Here is an 18461-nt window from a genome sequence, read left to right as displayed (position 1 = left end):
GAAGTCGTGAAAAAAGGATGAATCATCAGTGTTTGGGCCGTAAATATTACCAGTTGTTACCAGGTTATTGTTGATTGATATGTTAATGATGATAAAACGTCCTTCAGGGTCTGTGATGGTTTTATTATGGACAAATGAGATTTTTTTGTTTATCAAGATACACACACCTCTTTGTTTTGAATTGTAATGAGTAGAGAATGAGTGGATGAATTCTGATGTTTTTAATTTATTATGATCTGTATGTGAGAGGTGGGTTTCTTGCAACAAACAAATATCTGCATCTAAGTTGTCCAGGTGATTGAGTACTTTGATTGTTTTTGTCTGAGAGCCAACACCCCGGATGTTCCAAGTTACAAATTTGAGGGATGGTATGTTGAACAGGTTGTTATGTAGAGCTCAATGCTGGTGTAGGTGTGTCTGTCTGTCTGTGTGAAGAATGTTGAGATGTTTAGAATAGTCCTTATCTTTAAATAGTTGTCCGTCAATGATGGAGTAAGAGCTGCTTGCGTCTGTGGTTGATTTCTGGTGGATACTGGTCGTTAAGTCCATAGTCCATTCCTTTTAACTGTTTGCCTTGTCGTTGTACCAGTTCCTTCTGTTTGAAGTGCTCAAATTTGACGATGATGGGCCGTGGTCGGGTAGTGTTGGTGTGTTTCTGTCCCAAACGGTGAACGTGGTGAAATGTGATGTTGTTGACGGTTTCAGTGTCGAGTTTGAGCTGTTTGACCATGAAATCCTTGACTGCTGCTTCGGGTTGGTCTGTGGGTGGTTCGGAAATGCCGGTGAAGATCAGATTGTCTCTCATGCTGTGTGACTGTAAATCCAGAATGGTTTCTTTCATGATCTTGTTTTCGGTAATGACAGAAGCAAGTTGAGTGGTAACAGAGGAGCGCTGGGTGGACATGGTTGAAACGGAGTGTTGGAGTGATTTGTTTTCCTTAGCAAGTGTGTCTATGTGTTGTTGGCTGTATTCCAGGCTGTGGCGGAGTTGTTTAAATTCTCTATGTAATACTTCGATTAATACGGTAGTCTATGGATATGAACATGTCGTTTACCTTGGAGCAGCAGGGTGGTTTTGGTGATGTTGATGGTGAAGTAGAAGCAGATGAGGCAGGTGAGTCCTGTGTGCGTGTTTTTTTGGATTTTTGTGAGCGTCCCATGATGCAGAGTCTATTGTAGCATTCGTTGATGTAATCCTCCAGATGATCCAGGTCAGTAATGTAATCCGGTTTATGTAGTAGGAAAAAAATAAAAAAATTAAAGCGGAAAAAAGAGGGGAAAAGTTGTAAAAGTAAAAAGTTTGGTTTGGTTGTCTAGCAGTAGGCTGCCATGTTGAATCGCGCACAATCTCGCGAGCAGTCACAGAGGCACGCTCCCCCCACAGAGGCATGCTCCCCTGTCCACCATCAGGACTATTGACTTATGTTTGCAGCTGAACAAATCTGGCATAGGACTGGACCTTTGTGCAAAGTTTGGTGATTTTTCACGCATGGGAAGTAGGATTTCCTTGGAAGAAGAAGAAGAAGATGATTTTGATTTTTAAAAACTCATTTATTAACAACTATTTGCAGGGAAAACACTTTCAGCCAAAAACATAAAACAAATCAAACAAATGTATATATTATGTTTAAATTGGGCACTTGTTATACATTATTTTCTCCCCGTCCATTACACAGCACAAAATGTTTTCATAGCACCACATGTTTTCAAAATGTACAAGGCTCCCTGTGGCCCTGTGGAAGCAGAGCTCTAAGCTGAGTCGGGCTTTAACACCCATCTTCCACACAGTCACAGCATCTTGTGTGGAGCCTGTCTGAATTTTGTCTCTGCGGGTCAAGTATATTGCCAGTTTTGCTTCTGCTAAGAGATAATTTATCAATTGGCACTTTTGTTTTTCTGTTTCATTTTGTTTGACACCGCAGATAAAAACAGGGCCAGAGAACGCAATGTTTAAAAGGTTAAAAACACCCGTTAAAGAACTAAAAAACCTAGTGAGTCTGCTGCACTCAGTAAAAACATGGAAGATGTTTTCAGGTTGACCACAGAAAGGACACTTGTTTAAAACACTGTGATTAAAAGCGGATAAAAAACTGTCTGTGGCGATGGCCCCATGGAGAATCCTGCACTGGAGATGGCCGGTCCGCTTCCTGATGGGGGGCTTATAGAGCGTTGTCCACTGGGGGTGCTGTCCATCCAGTCTCTCTGTCCACACAGTGGGGTGTCTGTTGCACAGTTTTTTCCTGTGGATTATCTTTACAAAGTTCATATATAGTTTTTTTCTGTTTATGTTGTTCAGACTGACCTTGTCACTGGTACAGTTTGTTAGGAGGGGGCCACGCAGCTCAGTGAGGTCAGGGGTCAGGTGGATTTCAGGGAAGTCATCCATGGGGTCGGCTTCCACTCTGCCTTTGTTTTAAGGCTCTTCTCTTTGGCAGAGAGCTTCTGCCTCCACAGCTCCAGGATCCTCTGCGGCAGCCGGACGGAGTGTACTTCCAGAGCTGAGGCCACGGCCTGGGCGTCGGTGAGTGCTGGCTCCGCTGAAACTATCAGCTGTTTCAGGGTTATCAGGTTTTTTTGGCACTGTGCCCCCCTCAGCCCAGGCGTGGTGTTGCTGCACACATCCAGTCTGGCTCCATTTGTTAGCGGCTCTTCTAACAACCAGTGCAGAGAGTTAAACCTGTGGGATCTTTCCCAGTTAAAAAGCAAACAGAATTTAAAAACACCATGATAAAATTTAGGTAACCCATTTAACCTTAAAAATCTAAAATCAGTTAAAAACAGAGCAGCATCCAGTCCCAGGCTGTTAACGCGTCTGAAAATACAGCTGGCCACGTCCCTCCACACTAAGTCTGGAGGTCCTGTTAAGTACCTCTGGACAAATTGTATTCTAAAGGTGGCTGTTCTGCTGGCCAGGTGGACAAGGCCCTGGCCCCCCTCCTCTCTGGATAAAAACAACTGTGGCACCCAATGCAGCTGGTCCTAGAAGAATTTTACCATCTTGACTTGTATTTGAGCCAACAGGCCTGGGGGTGGGTCCAAGCAGGCCAGTCGGTGCCACAGCACCGAAGCGACAAGGTTATTTAAAATCAAGACTCTACCTCTCTAAGACATTTGGGGGTGGAGCCATTTCCATTTTAGTAGTTTTGAATCTATTTTTTCCGTTATGTCTTCCCAGTTTTTCTTTTCTGTTTTTTCATTGCCCACATAAATGCTGAGATATTTGAGACCATTTCTCTTCCACACTAAATTTTGAGGGAGAACTGGGAGGCCTTCACGCCACTTTCCAACAGCGAGGCCTTCACTTTTCCCCCAGTTAACCCTCGCTTCCGAGACTGCAGAGAACTTTTTTGTGAGGGTCTCTAGTGTGATCACATCTTTTTGATTTTTTACAAAAACAACAACATCATCAGTGTAGGCAGATAAAACCAAATTCTTTTTAAAACCGGGTAAAAACAGACCTTGAAGATTTTCTCTTAGTTTCTGGAGGAGGGGCTCTGGGGAGAGTGCATAGAGCATCCCCGACAGAGCACAGCCCTGTCGGACACCTCTACGCACCCAAAAAGGAGCACACAAGCTACCATTGACCTTCAGCACACTCTCAATGTCACTGTAGAGCACCTTGATCTTGGCAATGAAACCAGCGCTGAACCCAAACTTCTCCATGGTTTCCCAGAGGAAGCTGTGTTCAACACAACACAAATGCCTTTTCTTGATCTAATCCAACCAAGCTTGTACTTACACCCAATGAGCTGGAGACCTCCAAAACGTCCCGAATGAGGTAGACATTGTCTACCATGGACCTGCCAGGCATGCAGTACGTCTGGTCCGGGTGGATGACCTACTCCATGGCTTCTCTCAGGCGGTTGGCGAGGGCTTTGGAGAGAATTTTATAGTCTGTGCAGAGGAGGGACACAGGGCGCCAGTTCTTGATCTCCTGTAGGTTTCCCTTCTTTGGGAGAAGGGTGATGATAGCTCTTCTGGAGGAGACTGGGAGGGAACCATGGGCCAGGCTCTCATTGAAAACCTGGAGCATATCGTGAGCAAAAATGTCCCAGAAGGCCTTGTAGAACTCTACAGTGAGGCCGTCAATGCCCGGGGCCTTCCCACCTTGCATGCCCTGGAGAGCAGCAAACAGTTCTGCCCTTGATAGGGGGCGCTCTAGCTGTGGTTTCATGTCCTGCTGAATCTGTGGCAGTTCACCACAGAACTCCTCAAACAACTGTTCATTGCCAATGTACTCACTTGTGTACAGTTGTGAGTAGAACTCCACAGCTCTGCTCCGGATCTGGCCTGGTTCTGTGAGCTCCTGCTCCGTGTCCGACAGCAGCAAGTGGATTTGTTTCCTCTGGCCGTGTTTCCTCTCCAAACCGAAGAAGAAGCCAGAGGGAGCATCCATCTCCGTGATGGTCTGGATACGGGACTGGACCAGCGCACCTTGTACCTTTTTGTCCATCAAGTTGGCTAACGCCATCTTTTTGGTTTTGAGGATTTCAATATATCCTCGATTTCCTGTGGATTCACTCAAATGTTGCAGTTCCACGATATTAGTCTCCATATCACTAATAGACCTGGTAATGTCTTGTGTGACATTGAGCGTGTGCTGCTGACATAACTGTCTGATTTGTATTTTTCCATGGTCCCACCACTGTCTCAAACTTGTAAACTCGCTCTTCCTCTCTCTTAAAACCAGACCATAAATAACTAAGAGCATCTTTAAAACTTCTATCAACAGCTAAAACCGAATCTTTCCGACATGTCTCTCCTTACCCCTTCCCCAACACCCTAATGTTTTTTCCTCCACTGCCGTCTACACTCTCTGGCCACAGCCACACCACCAACTCCGCCAGCCTCTGCCATTCACCGCCCCTCACCCGTCTTGCACTCACTGCGCCAGCAAATATTGTCTGGTAATTATGTAGACCTAGCCCAGCTCATTCAGCCATCCTTTTTCGACAGTAGTCAACCCAGGGAACTGCAGACTGTCCACGGTCCAGTTCTATTAAAGCAGTCACTGCCAGCCAGGTCTAAAGACTTGACTCCTGTTGAGTTTGCTTTAGCATTCTCCCTCTTTCGCGACGTCATCTGCTCTGCTTTTCCTTACCGTCGATCAGAGCTGGATGACTATCTGTCCATCGTGTTGGACATGGCTTTGCGTTTCGGGGGGCGGGATTTTATACCTACCACGTCCACTTTGCTGCACAAACAGCCGGCCGGCCGGTTGCAGCAACTAAATTAGGGGACGTACTGGGGGGTCCTCGATTCTGAAATATACTGCCGCATTTTCGCAGCTCGTTCCTCCCTCTCCTGCGACTTATGCGGCGCCCCTTCTCACCCTGCCTCTGCATGCACTATCATGGCTCCTCCACCACACTCCCGCCCCACCACTCCACGCAATGCCCCGATCTTTGACCGTCTGTCTTCCGCTGCACCTCCTCCTCCTGTCATCCCCAGAGCCAAGGACACACGTCCCACTGTCAACGTGCTGGTGTCAAAGGGTGTCAACAAGCAAGGACGGCCAATCCTCTATCAGGGCGGCAGGATGGTGCGCAATAATTTCAATCAGTGGGGTTGCAACTTGTCCGGCTGCCGCCTCCTGCACGTCTGCTCCTTCTGCGGGGGCGCCCACGCCAGGACCACCTGCCCCCACAATCCCACCAACACAGCAGCATGACTAGAACGTGACCTCGGCACACCCATCAAGGTACGTGCACTCGCTGCTGCTCTCAGTGATCACCCTGATAAGCAGTTTGTCGATTTTCTCATCTCTGGCTTCACTCACGGTTTTCACCCTGGCATGGAGGTGCTTCCCGATTCTTCCCACACGTGTCACAATCTTCAATCCGCTGTCACTGAGCCCGACACTGTCGACACATTACTGGCAAAAGAGGTCACTGAGGGATTTATGTTAGGCCCTTTTGACCATCCTCCTTTCTCTGTATTCCCTATTAGTCCCATCGGTGTCGCCACACGCAAATACTCGGGGAAAAAGAGGCTGATTATTGACCTGTCTTCCCCACATGGCTCCGACATCCCGAGCATCAACAGCCTTATTCCTAGCCCGGATTTCTCTATGCAGTACGCCACCATTGACCACGCCATGGCACTGATCCGTCTGGCGGGACATGGAGCATGGCTGTCTAAGGCTGATATCACCAGCGCATTCAAGGTCTTGCCCATTCACCCTGACTTCTGGTGTTATTTTGGTGTCTGCTGGAAGGGGGCTTATTACTTCTCCGTGCGTCTCACTTTCGGCTGCAAGAGCAGTCCCAAAATCTTTGACTCTTTATCCGAAGCTCTATGCTGGATCCTCTCCAACAATTACAGGCTCCCCTACGTGCTACATCTCCTTGACAATTTTCTTGTCGTGACTCCTCCGTCCTCACCTCCTCGCCACGGTCTCACTACACTTACATCCGCATTTTCCAACCTCTGTGTCCCTCTGTCCGAAGAAAAAACTTCAGGACCTGGCATGTCCATCGAGTTTCTGGGCATCACCCTGGACTCACTGTCATTCCAGGCTTCACTGCCCTTGGAGAAAGTGCAGCGCATCTCGCTGCTCTTGTCTAATTATCTCCTGACAGACAGGTGCAGCAAACGCCAGCTGCTCGCTCTCCTCGGGCACCTCAATTATGCCATCTGCATAATTCCACAGGCAAAATCTTTTCTTTCGCAACTGCTGACCAAAGCTGCATCCATTCCCTCTCTCCATGACCGCGTGGTTCTGGATGACACTTGTAAAATGGAAATGCGCATGTGGCAGCAATTTCTGTCATCCTGGAATGGCATCTCATTCTTCTACGATGACTTCATCACCCATCCCGAGGACATTCAACTCTACACGGACGAGGTTCCCTCTGTAGGTTTCGGCGGGTATTACGGGGGGAGGTGGTTTGCTGCTGCTTGGCCCTCTGAGTTCGAGTCCCTCGACGCAGAGTCACGCTCTCCCTCGTCTGCTCTGTACGAGCTGTACCCCGTGATCGTCGCCACTCTAACTTGGGGGCACAAATGGTCCAAAAAATGCATCACTATTCACTCTGACAACACAACAGTAGTAGATATAATCAATAAAGGCCGTTCCCGTTCCCCAGCCATCATGCCATTCACCCGCAGACTCACTCTCATCTCTGCTCAGCATCAATTCATCCTCTGTGCATCTCACATTCCCGGTCACCACAACGCCATCGCTGACTCACTCTCCCGCTTCTCTTTCCAGAAATTCAGATGCTTGGCTCCAGACTTGGATGTCCATCCCACACCAATCCCACCGTTTTCAGCGACCATATTCAATTAAATCCACATCTGGCAAATCTCACTTGCACCTCCCAAGAAACCATCCTTAACAGTCTAGCACCAAGCACGCTATCTGCTTACCTCACCGGCTGGAATTCTTTCAAGAATTACCACGCCACTTATCATCTACCATTTCCCTCTCCTATTCTATTCTATTCTATTCTATTCTATTCTATTCTATTCTCTCTGGACACCGTGTCTATGTGCAACGTCATCACACATTGTCATACCGTAACAAAGATCCGGGCCTCCAGCATACAATCATATCTGGCTGGTATCAATTTATTCCATAAATTATCCACCGGCCTCCCTTGTCAGTCAATCTCGCACGCTCACGTCACCATGCTAATCAAAGGCTTACGAAAGTACGAACCAGCGCTGACAGCCAGACGCCTTCCTCTCACCTCCGATCTGCTCTGCCGCTGCATACGCACTCTGCGCTCCGGTTACATTTCTCCCACAGTCGACTTAACACTGGAATCAATGTTTCTACTCGCCTTCTTCAGATTTCTGAGGTGCTCTGAATTCGCTCCAACATCATCTGTCTACGATCCTTCCCGTCATCCCAGTCTATCCGACATCACCGCTCACACTTCCGACTCGCTCATATTCACACTCCGCAGGAGTAAAACTGATCAGTTAGGAGTATCCTTTCCCATCTACATCTTTCGCCTCAACTCCTTTCTCAGCCCGCACGAGCCACTGACCAGATACATCCACACCTGGTATTCCGTCCGCGCTTCACCACAAGATCCCCTCTTCCTCACCGAAACAGGGAGGATGGCCACCCGTTTCTGGTTCCAGAAACACTTCCATAATATCCTCCGTCTCTCCGGAATTTCATGTGATCATTACTCTTGCCATTCGTTCTGCATCGGCGCTGCCTCCTCAGCCGCCAGATCAGGAATTTCAGACCGAGTCATTCAGATCCTCGGCCACTGGTCTTCACAAGCATATCAAACCTACATCCACAATAACCTCAATGATCTCCGTCTAGCACACGACAAACTAAGCCTCACTTAATCAGACTCTTTTGGGGGCTTCCTAACAGCACGGGCTCATCAGAACACGAGACGGAACCCCCACACTGAGTCTCTCCGCCCACATCTACACCTCACCCAGTCCGACCCTCCGATGACGTCATCTCCATCCCATTCATTCACCTGCAAATCTGCACTCCCCCATTCATCACCACCCCATTCACAACCATTTCTCTGACAATTACATCTTTATTAAATCTTTAAACTGCATATCGTGGTGGCGTGGTCCTTGCTAGTGAATTTATCATTAACTTTTTCTAAAAAGCGCTTCCTCTCTGCACCATTGTTAGGAGCATAAATGTTGATAAAAACAACATTAAAATGCTCAAAGCCGGCTCTTATTAAAAGGCACCTTCCCTGGACAACATGTTCCACCTCTACAGACTGTGGGTTAAAAGCTTTTGAAAAGAGGAATCCCACTCCTGCACTCACTGTGGTGCCGTGGCTTAAAAACGTTCTACCCTCCCATTCTCTCACCCAGTTTGTTTTATTATGTTCATACTGTGCGTCTCTTGAATAAATAAAACGTCAACCTTCTTGAGTTTAGCAGTCTCATACAAAAACACCCTCTTTTTTTGTGTCTCTGGCCCCGTTAAGGTTTAAACTCCCAACTCTAAAACTATCCATGGAAATTGAGAGATTAAAACCTATACTAAAAACGACCAGATAAGTTAATAAAAAACAGATGTTTGTATTCATCGTGTTTATTTCAATGTTTTACTAACTTTGATCAGTTTTTTCTGTAATCTATACTTTTCTAGAGTACCAATTTCTCCAGTTCTCATGTGGAGTCTGGCTGATTCACAAAACTGTTTTTTGTCTGGAAAAAAAATCTCAAGTTTTACTTTTCTCAGGCCTTTTGTCTTCCTCAGGTACGTACTGATCATTTTAGCAGGGTAGACAGCACTGTTTGAGGTGGCTGACGTCTCACTGCCATCAGAGAACCAGTCCTCACCGTCATTGCTCTCCACCCTGGCTGACAGTCTTGTGTGTCTGATCATTTTACCGTCAGCCCCCTCTTCAGATGGTTCCCTCATATTTACTTCCGGAGTCCCTGCTGTCTCAGCTGATTCACCTGCCTGCTCCTCACATGCTCCTTCTCGCATGTTTTCTGTTCCTTTTTCACCTGACCTTCCCTCACCCTCCTCACCTGTCAAATCCCCATCTCCCCCTGTATCCCCGTCCTCTTCTCCTGTGATCTCATTCTCCTCCCCTGTCACCTCAACTTCCCCTCCTGCCTCCTCACCCCCAACACCACCATCACCTGTGTCTCTCTCTCCTTCACCGCTCACCTCAGACACACCAACCGTCGGTGACGTCACAGCGTTGTCTGTGGCTCTAATTATAGCAGCCGAACCACCGGTACTCGGTCTGGGCAAATCCACGGCTGGATCGCCAACTCCGGGTTGAAGCGAAAGAAAAGAAAGGTCTGGCTGGGCCGACTCTCACTTTAAGATTGGAGAAAAAAACGTCCCGGCTGCTTGTATTTCTTTCAACCAATCACAATCGTTCTGGGCGGTGCCACAGCAACGGTGCGCTTGCAAAAATATTGCTAGGGGGAAACAGGTTTTGGTGTAACACGCCCACAAAAATATCGCCTACAGGACGCAAACCATGGCAGAAAAATGGCTACATCCCCGCAAGATCAAACACCGCAAAATTTAGTAAAGGATGTGTTGGAAACGGTTGAAAACTGCTACACAACCAAAGGTGGTAGGGCGGGACTTCAGCGGGTGGCTCGTTCCGCCCAGTGAGAGGCTGATCTATGCAGCGAACTTCCGCCCACTCAGACTATGTCCCTACTGATTTCCAATTTAACTGGTTTCCTTACCAAACAGCTGCAGATGTGCTGCGCCTCCGTCAGCATATTTGTCACAAATTCACAAACATACACAACATATTACTGGTGATTTTAAAGTTGCAGCCCACATCCACCACAGCAAATATGCTTCTGTAAGTGAGCGTACCAGCGACATTAAAAAAGAAAGTAAAGAAAATATAATATACACAAATTTGCGTCGAGCTGGACTCGATTTCACGTCAACAAAAAGACAACAAACCGCATGTCTACCTGTGTGAACCACTGAGACTCACAGAGAGCAAGGCTTTCCTCAGGTATTAGTAAATTACGTCAGCATCCAGGTAACATTTTGATTTGGGCTGACCTGAGACAACTGGTTACCCTCGGCTTGCCTTGAAAATACCCAAACATATTTATCAATGTTTCTTGTTCTTTTTCCACGAGTCTACAAACATATTCAGTGCCACGTGCACAACACTGCACATTATGACAAAGCCTGTCATGTTTAAAAAGTGACGATCTAACTCGCTCACTGCGTACCTGTAGAGACAGAGATAACAGCATGACGTCACCTCTCTCGGACCATGGCGACATTTCTTTTAGTGTGCGTCCATAAATGTGAGTTTGTTCTTAGAGCTCATATGTCTCCATCAGAGCTAGCTGCCAGGTTGTCATAGAGTGTAATACTATTATTATTGTGTCATGGTAGTTAACGCTTATACAATTCCGTTTGCTTTTTTAAAATTATAACTCGGTCAACGAATACATTTAAAATGCAGCGAAGCATAATACTTAAATTAAAACATAGGCTACTGATGTAACACTCAAATTAGATTTTAAAAAGTGCAACTACACAAAAAACTACTCAATTACAGTGACGTGAGTAAATGTAAGTCCTTGCTTTTCATCTCTGTAATGATCCAGTGGCTATAAGTGCTTGGTTTTTATTTACATATTATGTAGCATATTTTGAGAGCATTTTCCGAGTTAGATCGTCCCTTTTTAAACATGACAGGCTTTGTCATAGTGTGCAGTGTTGTGCAGACTGTAATGTGGCACTGAATATGTTTGTAGACTCGTAGAAAAAGAACAAGAAACATTGATAAATATGTTTGGGTATTTTCAAGGCAACCAGTTGTCTCAGGTCAGCCCAAATCAAAATGTTACCTGGATGCTGACGTAATTTACTAATACCTGAGGAAAGCCGTGCTCTCTGTGAGTCTCAGTGGTTCACACAGGTAGACATGCGGTTTATGTTATAGCTATTGTCTTTTTGTTGACGTGAAATCGAGTCCAGCTCGACGCAAATTTGTGTATATCATATTTTCTTTACTTTATTTTTTAATGTCGCTGGTACATATTGCTCACTTACAGAAGCATATTCGCTGTGGTAGATGTGGGCTGCGACTTTAAAATCCCCAGTAATCCCCAGTTCTGTATGTTTGTGAATTTGTGAAGAATCTGCTGATGGAGGCGCAGCACATCTGCAGGTGTTCGGTAAGGAAACCAGTTGGCTGGCAGGACGCCTTCTGACGCGTCAGTTCATTTCTGTCAAAGTTAGACATTGCATGCAGGAGTGACTCTGCATATCCTTGATACAGTGCTGGAATGACATATTTCACATTTTCTATCACTTCCACTTTCCACTAGAGGGAGTTGGAAAGCGCACTAATTATACATCATGTTTTTGTACATCAAATATACACCACAGCATGTAACTTTCAGATAAATCGAAAAATAAGTGTTTGATGAGACCTACTTCCTGTCGCCACTAGGTGGCACTATGATTATAAGGAAATATGGTAATGAGAATGTGTTCAGGGCGGGACTAATATGAATCATGTGAAGTTTGGTGGAGATTGGACCATTTATGCCAAAGCTACAGCAATTTCGTTTTTCATGGCGAGACCTCAAGATTCAACCCTCAGCAGCGGGCGCGCCATTCAACATTGGGCAAATCCTGTGATAACTTTTGGTCACAACATAGTCACGCTTACATACACAAGTTTGGAGCCAATCTGATTAAATCTGTAGGACAAGTTTGTTAGTTTACAAGACCTGGAAATGGGCAAAAATGCACAAAAGTGGCACAAGTAAATTCAAAATGGCGGACTTCCTGTTGGGTTTGGAGCATGGCTCCAAGAGGCTTTTTTGTACATAATAGAATGTTACAGGTGACTACCAAGTTTCATACATGCAGGTCAAACCAGCTTTGGGGGCTGCATAATTGAAATATTCTAGGGGGCGCTGTTGAGCCATCTTGGTGCATCAAAGCACAAAAATCACATCAGACAACAGGACTTGCGACCTGTGATGTGTATGCCACATTGGGTGAGTTTTCAAGCATCCCTTGTCCCTTCAAAACAACATTGTGTTTGATGGCGAACAAGGCGGCGCCATGGTGACAGCGTTTGATGAAAACTCAAAAGCTTCATTTTTAAGTATCATGAAGGTCTAAGGACTTAGACCAGCAAGTTTGAGGTGGGTCTGATTAACCTGCTAGAAGAGGGACATCAAAGAATGTATAAAGTAGCTTTCTGTTGCCAGTAGGTGGCACTATGGCGGTGATTCAAAATTCCTCTGTAGATGTGTTCAGGGCTGGACTGTCATCATATGTGTGAAGTTTTGGCAAGATATTCCCATGTGGAGTGAAGTTATAGCAACGTTTATCATCACGGCGAAACATCAAAGTTCGCCACCAGGCCATGGCCATGCCCTTCGACGAAAACTCACAGTTTCCACAATAAAGCGTCAACGTCTTATGACTTTTTACACCAAGTTTGAAGTGGCTCTGGTCAAGTCTGTGGGAGATGTACATTAAAGTCTAAAACATGACATTTCCCATTGCCAGTAGGGGGCGCTATGTTTATCTCTAATTATTGACATGTAGATGTGTTCAGGGCGGGACTGTCATCAATTCTGTGAAGTTTGGGCAAGATTGGACCATGTATGCTGGAGTTAGAAACTACTTCCTGTTTAGTGGCAAGACCCCTAACTTTGACGCCATCCCACGGTCACACGCATTGACGAAAACTCAAGCTTTTGATAACTTTTCATCTTCAAGGTCTTGGGATGGGACAGACCAAGGTTTGAAGTCGATCGGATGAAATCTCTAGGACTAGTTCGTTCATTTATGACCCCTGGAAATGGCCAAAAATGCACCAAAATTGCACAGTAAATTCAAAATGGCCGACTTCCTGTTGGGTTTAGAGCATGCCTCCAAGAGGCTTTTTTGTACGTCTCTGGGCGGTACATAAGCCTGCCGAGTTTCATACATGTAGGTTAAACTAGCTTCAGGGGCTGTTTCCTCAAACTTTTGTAGGGGACGCTCCTGAGCCATTTTTTGGAACCTGCACACGAGACCCTTAAAATATCAAATTTTTCACCAGTTCTGAGATGTGTGCAAAGTTTCATGAGTTTTCGGGTATGTTAAGCCTCCCAAAAAGGCAATTCATTTGACCATGAGAGAATATATTTGCTGAATTTGAGAAACAGTGTATTGGATAAGAATCACTGAATCCACATTTAACTAGCTGAGGTTTATCAGGAGATGCAAACAGGCAAATTAAAGGTTAAAACATAGTGAACACAAAGGCTGATGTTAAGGCATCACTTTTGCAGGTTTTGGACAAATTGGCAAGGAAATGTCAGAATGTTAGAAATTTGAAGTAACAGACATCACTATGCCTATATACTGCTGCTAGTATGAAAAAGATTGTATGGTTTTAGTTAGTACTACTGTAACCAACACTCTAGGCAGGATCTTACCATGTGCTTTAATGATATAAGCCCAACCAGCTTTTCTGACCAGCCGAGGTCTGGAAATGTCCACCTTGTCAGTGCTGATGATGGTGCCTGTATGGAACTGGATTCTTCCTATAGGAGAGAAGCATTGAACAGACACAGCTGAATTCTTTGTAGAGCTGTGTAATGGTGCCAGTATCTGCTGCTACTCACCTTGTTAATGCTGCAACGTGCTCATTTCTGCATATTGTTACCCTTTGCAGTAGCAAACAGCAATTAAAATGATACATAGTGTAGATGGTGAAGTTTAAAGTTACAATGTGTAATTTACGTGGTTGTTTATTAGCAAATATCAACTATTGCTTTCATAAATATATATTTACTAAAGTGTAATGCAATTCACATACAAATGGAAGCTTTGTCATAGGCTTAGAATGATTTCTCTATATATACACAGGCAGGGTGCGGTATGCTGGAGGCTGCCTTCTTGCGTCGCCATATTTGAATACAGTGGCCGAAAGAGATACACGCCCTTTCGCGTTTATCTAGAACTTGATGTCACTGGAGAAGGTGAAGCTCAATCCGGGGCGCTTCTGCGTGAACCTGTTTTGTACTTTTATGATTCTGTCGCAAGTTAAATGGAGGACCACACACATGTTTTGCCCTGTAAGAGGGAAACCACACCACCAAATAAAAGAAAAAGATCAGATAAGCGGGGACAGGACAAAACGCGAGTGAATACCAGCGTTGCTTATTCTAGGTGAAAAAAACTCCTGTGGAAGAACACTCTGGAGACGCATATATTATAATCGTACCAACCTATATTTGCCGCACTGTGCCGTGACTATCACATAAAACGTGTTATTTTAGCATTACTGTGCTAATGTTTGCTCGTGTTACCAAAACAATTAGAGATAAAACACTCCTAACAAAACGTTATATCTCACAGATAACCTATATCTCACTGGTAAGCTATAACATATTGTAGCGTCCGCCAGGACGTGTGGAAAGGATGACGCAGTTATTCGGCAAACCACCTTTTATTACTGAACAGTACAGGTTACTGTTGGCTGTAACTACGCCAAAACAACCAACAAACAAGAACTTAGCTGTAACTCCAACTGTGCACTCCTGCTCTCTCCTCCAGCTCGCTCATACACACACCAGCATGCGCACTCACACAGCTCTCATCCCTGTCACACTCGCACCCCGCCCCCCTACCCATACTCATTCAATCCCAAACATGCCATTAACTCACAGAACATTGACATTATAACAGAACATTTACTGCAGGGTCGCTACAATATCGTAACATGGTTTAGATTCCTAAATAAATATTCACCTCATTGCTAGATAGGCCTACTCCTGAAAAACTTGTGGATGATGCCATCTCTGTCTGCGCAAGGCTTTCTGTCCTACGAGGCCACCGTCACTTACCTGATGGGAGGGGTGAGCGAGTGAGCGCGAGTAAGCCCTGCAATCTAGAATTTGACCGCTGATGTCACTGTTACTCACCATTTTTACACACTGAGGCTTTAAATTGACAATTAATCCATATTGCAGTACTTGGAAAATGCTCCAGCTAGTTTAGTGTGATCATTATGTATCAGATAAGATAAAATTGTACTAGCTGAGATGTGGGAACAGTGTGACATTAATAAAAAGAAGTAAGACATAAAGAGCCAGTGGCTTGTGTTCTTTCAGTGTTCTTTACAAGAAGCAGGAGCAATCTGTGGTTTATTGATTTACTATCTATAGTACAGCAAATGTATGGTAAATGGACTTTGTGTAGCACTTCTCCAGTCTTTCAACCACTCAAAGCACTTTAACATTCCACATTCACACATTCATGCACCCAGTGGTGCCAGGGCTACCACACTAGGTGCCACCTGTTAAACATTCACACGCACACTCATACACAGCTTGGGAGCAATTTTAGGGGTCAATATCTTGCCCAAGAACACACTGACATGCAGAGTGGAGCAGCCTGGAAATTAACCGCTTATCTTCCAGTTAGTGGACAACACACTCTACCTTCTGAACCAGAGCCACCATAGGTGTCTACATGCAAATGAAGCGATAGCAAAAGTTCAGTCAGAAGGACGATAGACTAAAGCCTAGTTCACATTACATGATTTTTACCGTGATGTTGACGTCACAGAGGATCTTGAGAGCCACCTTGGGTTGGAGGTGAGTTGGCAGATAGTCTGCCACAACAAGTCCTCATGTGTGAACAAGCCTACAAGCAAGTAACCCCCTCGTCCGTGACTGGGACTGGATATCTGGCATGCTAGAAAACTGGAGAAGTGTGACAGGACTGACAAAGAGCATCAGCCAATGAGAGGTGGGATACGTCCCACGTCAGCACGCAGGAGAACAAAAGAAATGTGAGGAGGACAAACTGCAGGGTTGCCACTTGCCAGGTTGGCTTATTAGCTGTGACTTTGGGCTTGTTTCTAAAGTGGGGTTGCTTATTTGGGCTTGCTCTCTAAACGGCACCTTTCTCTATATATATCCATCTAATAAGTTATTTAAACGCATAATAGTCACTTCTTTTGGGCTTGTTTCCATAGCCCTGGTTGCTTGTTTCTCTCCCAAGATCTGGCAACACTGACAAGCCAGCAAGCAACAACAACAATGGCGGCGTCCACAGGATCACAGGTAGCGCGTTGTGTTTGGATCCAGGCCCTGGAGGCAGATCTGATTCAACACTGGGAAGAAGATCCATGCCTTTACGATGTGTCGTCTCCAAGTTTGGTGACGTCACTGCGTTATCTGGGGCTCTGTCTGCGACGGCTCGGTGGTGTACACACACAGGTCGTAATGCAGTTGGCGAGACTCCCGCTGACAGAAACACATGTCGCCAGGTATGAACACTCAAAAGATTACAATAGTCTCTGCAATGCAAAATCAGGGTGAAAATCATGTGATGTGAACTAGGCTTAAAGCACATGGGGAAAGCAGACACACTAGTGAGGGGCAGGCTGTGAGTTGGCCAGGACCGGAGAGGAGTCGAGGAACCAGTGTTGACGATGGGTAGATCCCGCGGCAAACACACAAAAGCAAATGTGCAGCCACATGGTGAGGTGATGTGGACAGTATCACCATTCTGTGGAATCATAAGTGCTATATCATAGGCAAATGGACTTGCTTGCATTTCTTGAAGATGTTTCGCCTCTCATCCACGAAGCTTCCTCAGTTGTAAATGACTGGTGCGCCATCGCAGGCTTTAAACTCAGAGTCGTTGAGGTCACATGTGAGCTCTTAGTTTCAAAGTCGTTAAGGTCACATGCAAGTCGTTCACCAACCTGGCGATCAGGTGTGTCGTTAGGGCTAGATGAAACCAGGTGTGTATGGGTGTGAAGTCGTCTGGGGAGGGATACCAAGACTGCATTGTAGGTCGGTGATAAGTAGTGTCGTATGCCATCTTCTCTGTTTAACAATGGACTTTCCAGTTTGTAGATGGCTTCTTTCATGCCTCTTTCAAACCATCTTTCTTCTTTGGCCAAGCTGTGAACATCGGCTGTGGCTCAGAGGTAGAGCGGGTCGTCCACCAATCGGTAGATCAGCGGTTCGATCCCTGGCTCCTCCTGTCTGCATGTCAAAGTATCCTTAAGCAAAATACTGAACTCCAAATTGCTCCTGATGATGCTGTGCGAGTAAGTTAAAAAAAACAATAACTGAGTAGTAGGTGGCACCTTGTATGGTAGTCTTGGCCACCAGTGTATGAATGTGTGTGTGAATGGGTGAATGTGACTCGTAGTGTAAAAAGCGCTTTGAGTAGTTGGGTGATTAGAAAGGCACTATCAAAATGCAGGTCCATTTACCATTTACCATTGCTGTTCTTGAAGGAGTGTCCCTTCTCCTTTAGATGTAAACGGTCAGCTGAGTCTTGACCTGACAAGCTGGCTCTCCTGTGCTGTGTCATGTGCTTGTGGAGTGGTTGTTTTGTTTCACCAATGTTCATTCAAACCTTTATTTAAAACTCAGGAAATCAATTGAGGGAGACCCTAATTTTCAATGATGCCGAGCATGAACACAGACATTTAAACAATTAAAAGGCAAACAAAGAACAATCATGCATATATCAATTAAAACAAAAATGAAATCATACAAAACAACACTAGCAATAAATGTGCTCTAACAGTAGAAATACAGGGTGATAAACATGCTAAGGTGTAGATGTATCGTTAAAAACATTTACACTCAATTAAAACAAGATCCAAAATAAGGCACTTAAACTGCCATATGTGTGGCAGAGTGTCTAAGTTTAAGATCTTTTGTAGATTACTTCCAGAATAAGGTGCACTGTAAGAGAATGACATTCTTCCTAGTTCAGTTCTGATTAAAGTAGTGTGAAGCAACAGCCTATTCTGTGAATGAGTACCATGATTATGTGAGGACAGAGTTAAGAGTGATGAAATATAGGGTGGAAGCATCTGTATCAAAGCTTTATAAATGAACAAATACCAATGCTGTTCCCGCCTCACAGCCAACTGTGGCCAGCCAACCTTTTGGTAAAGGTGGGAGTGATGGGTGCTGTAAGGATCAACTGTAATGAACCTTAGGGCTGAGTGGTAGACAAC

The 18461-nt window shown here is 45.3% G+C and overlaps 2 protein-coding genes across 2 annotated transcripts in view; one reads left to right on the top strand and one right to left on the bottom strand.

The window, feature by feature from the left end:
• Positions 1 to 18461, bottom strand: part of LOC144461762 (putative ferric-chelate reductase 1) — a 113008-nt gene that overhangs the window by 69198 nt on the left and 25349 nt on the right. The window contains exon 2 of the mRNA XM_078165165.1: positions 13900 to 14007. The gene's annotated coding sequence lies outside the window, so the exon portion shown is untranslated. The remainder of the gene's footprint in view (positions 1 to 13899; positions 14008 to 18461) is intronic.
• On the top strand, positions 5795 to 7291 carry LOC117246343 (uncharacterized). The gene has a single exon (XM_033610197.1). It carries the CDS (start codon positions 5795 to 5797, stop codon positions 7289 to 7291), a length of 1497 nt encoding a protein of 498 aa, XP_033466088.1.

This window comes from Epinephelus lanceolatus, chromosome 23, assembly GCF_041903045.1.
Source record: "Epinephelus lanceolatus isolate andai-2023 chromosome 23, ASM4190304v1, whole genome shotgun sequence".
Lineage (NCBI taxonomy): Eukaryota > Metazoa > Chordata > Actinopteri > Perciformes > Serranidae > Epinephelus > Epinephelus lanceolatus.
The sequence above is the reverse complement of the archived record's forward strand: the minus strand, read 5'-3'. Positions and strand labels throughout refer to the sequence as shown.

Excerpts from the sequence above, each read along its gene's own strand:
- LOC117246343 (XM_033610197.1), top strand. The coding sequence starts at position 5,795 with ATGGAGGTGCTTCCCGATTCTTCCCACACGTGTCACAATCTTCAATCC.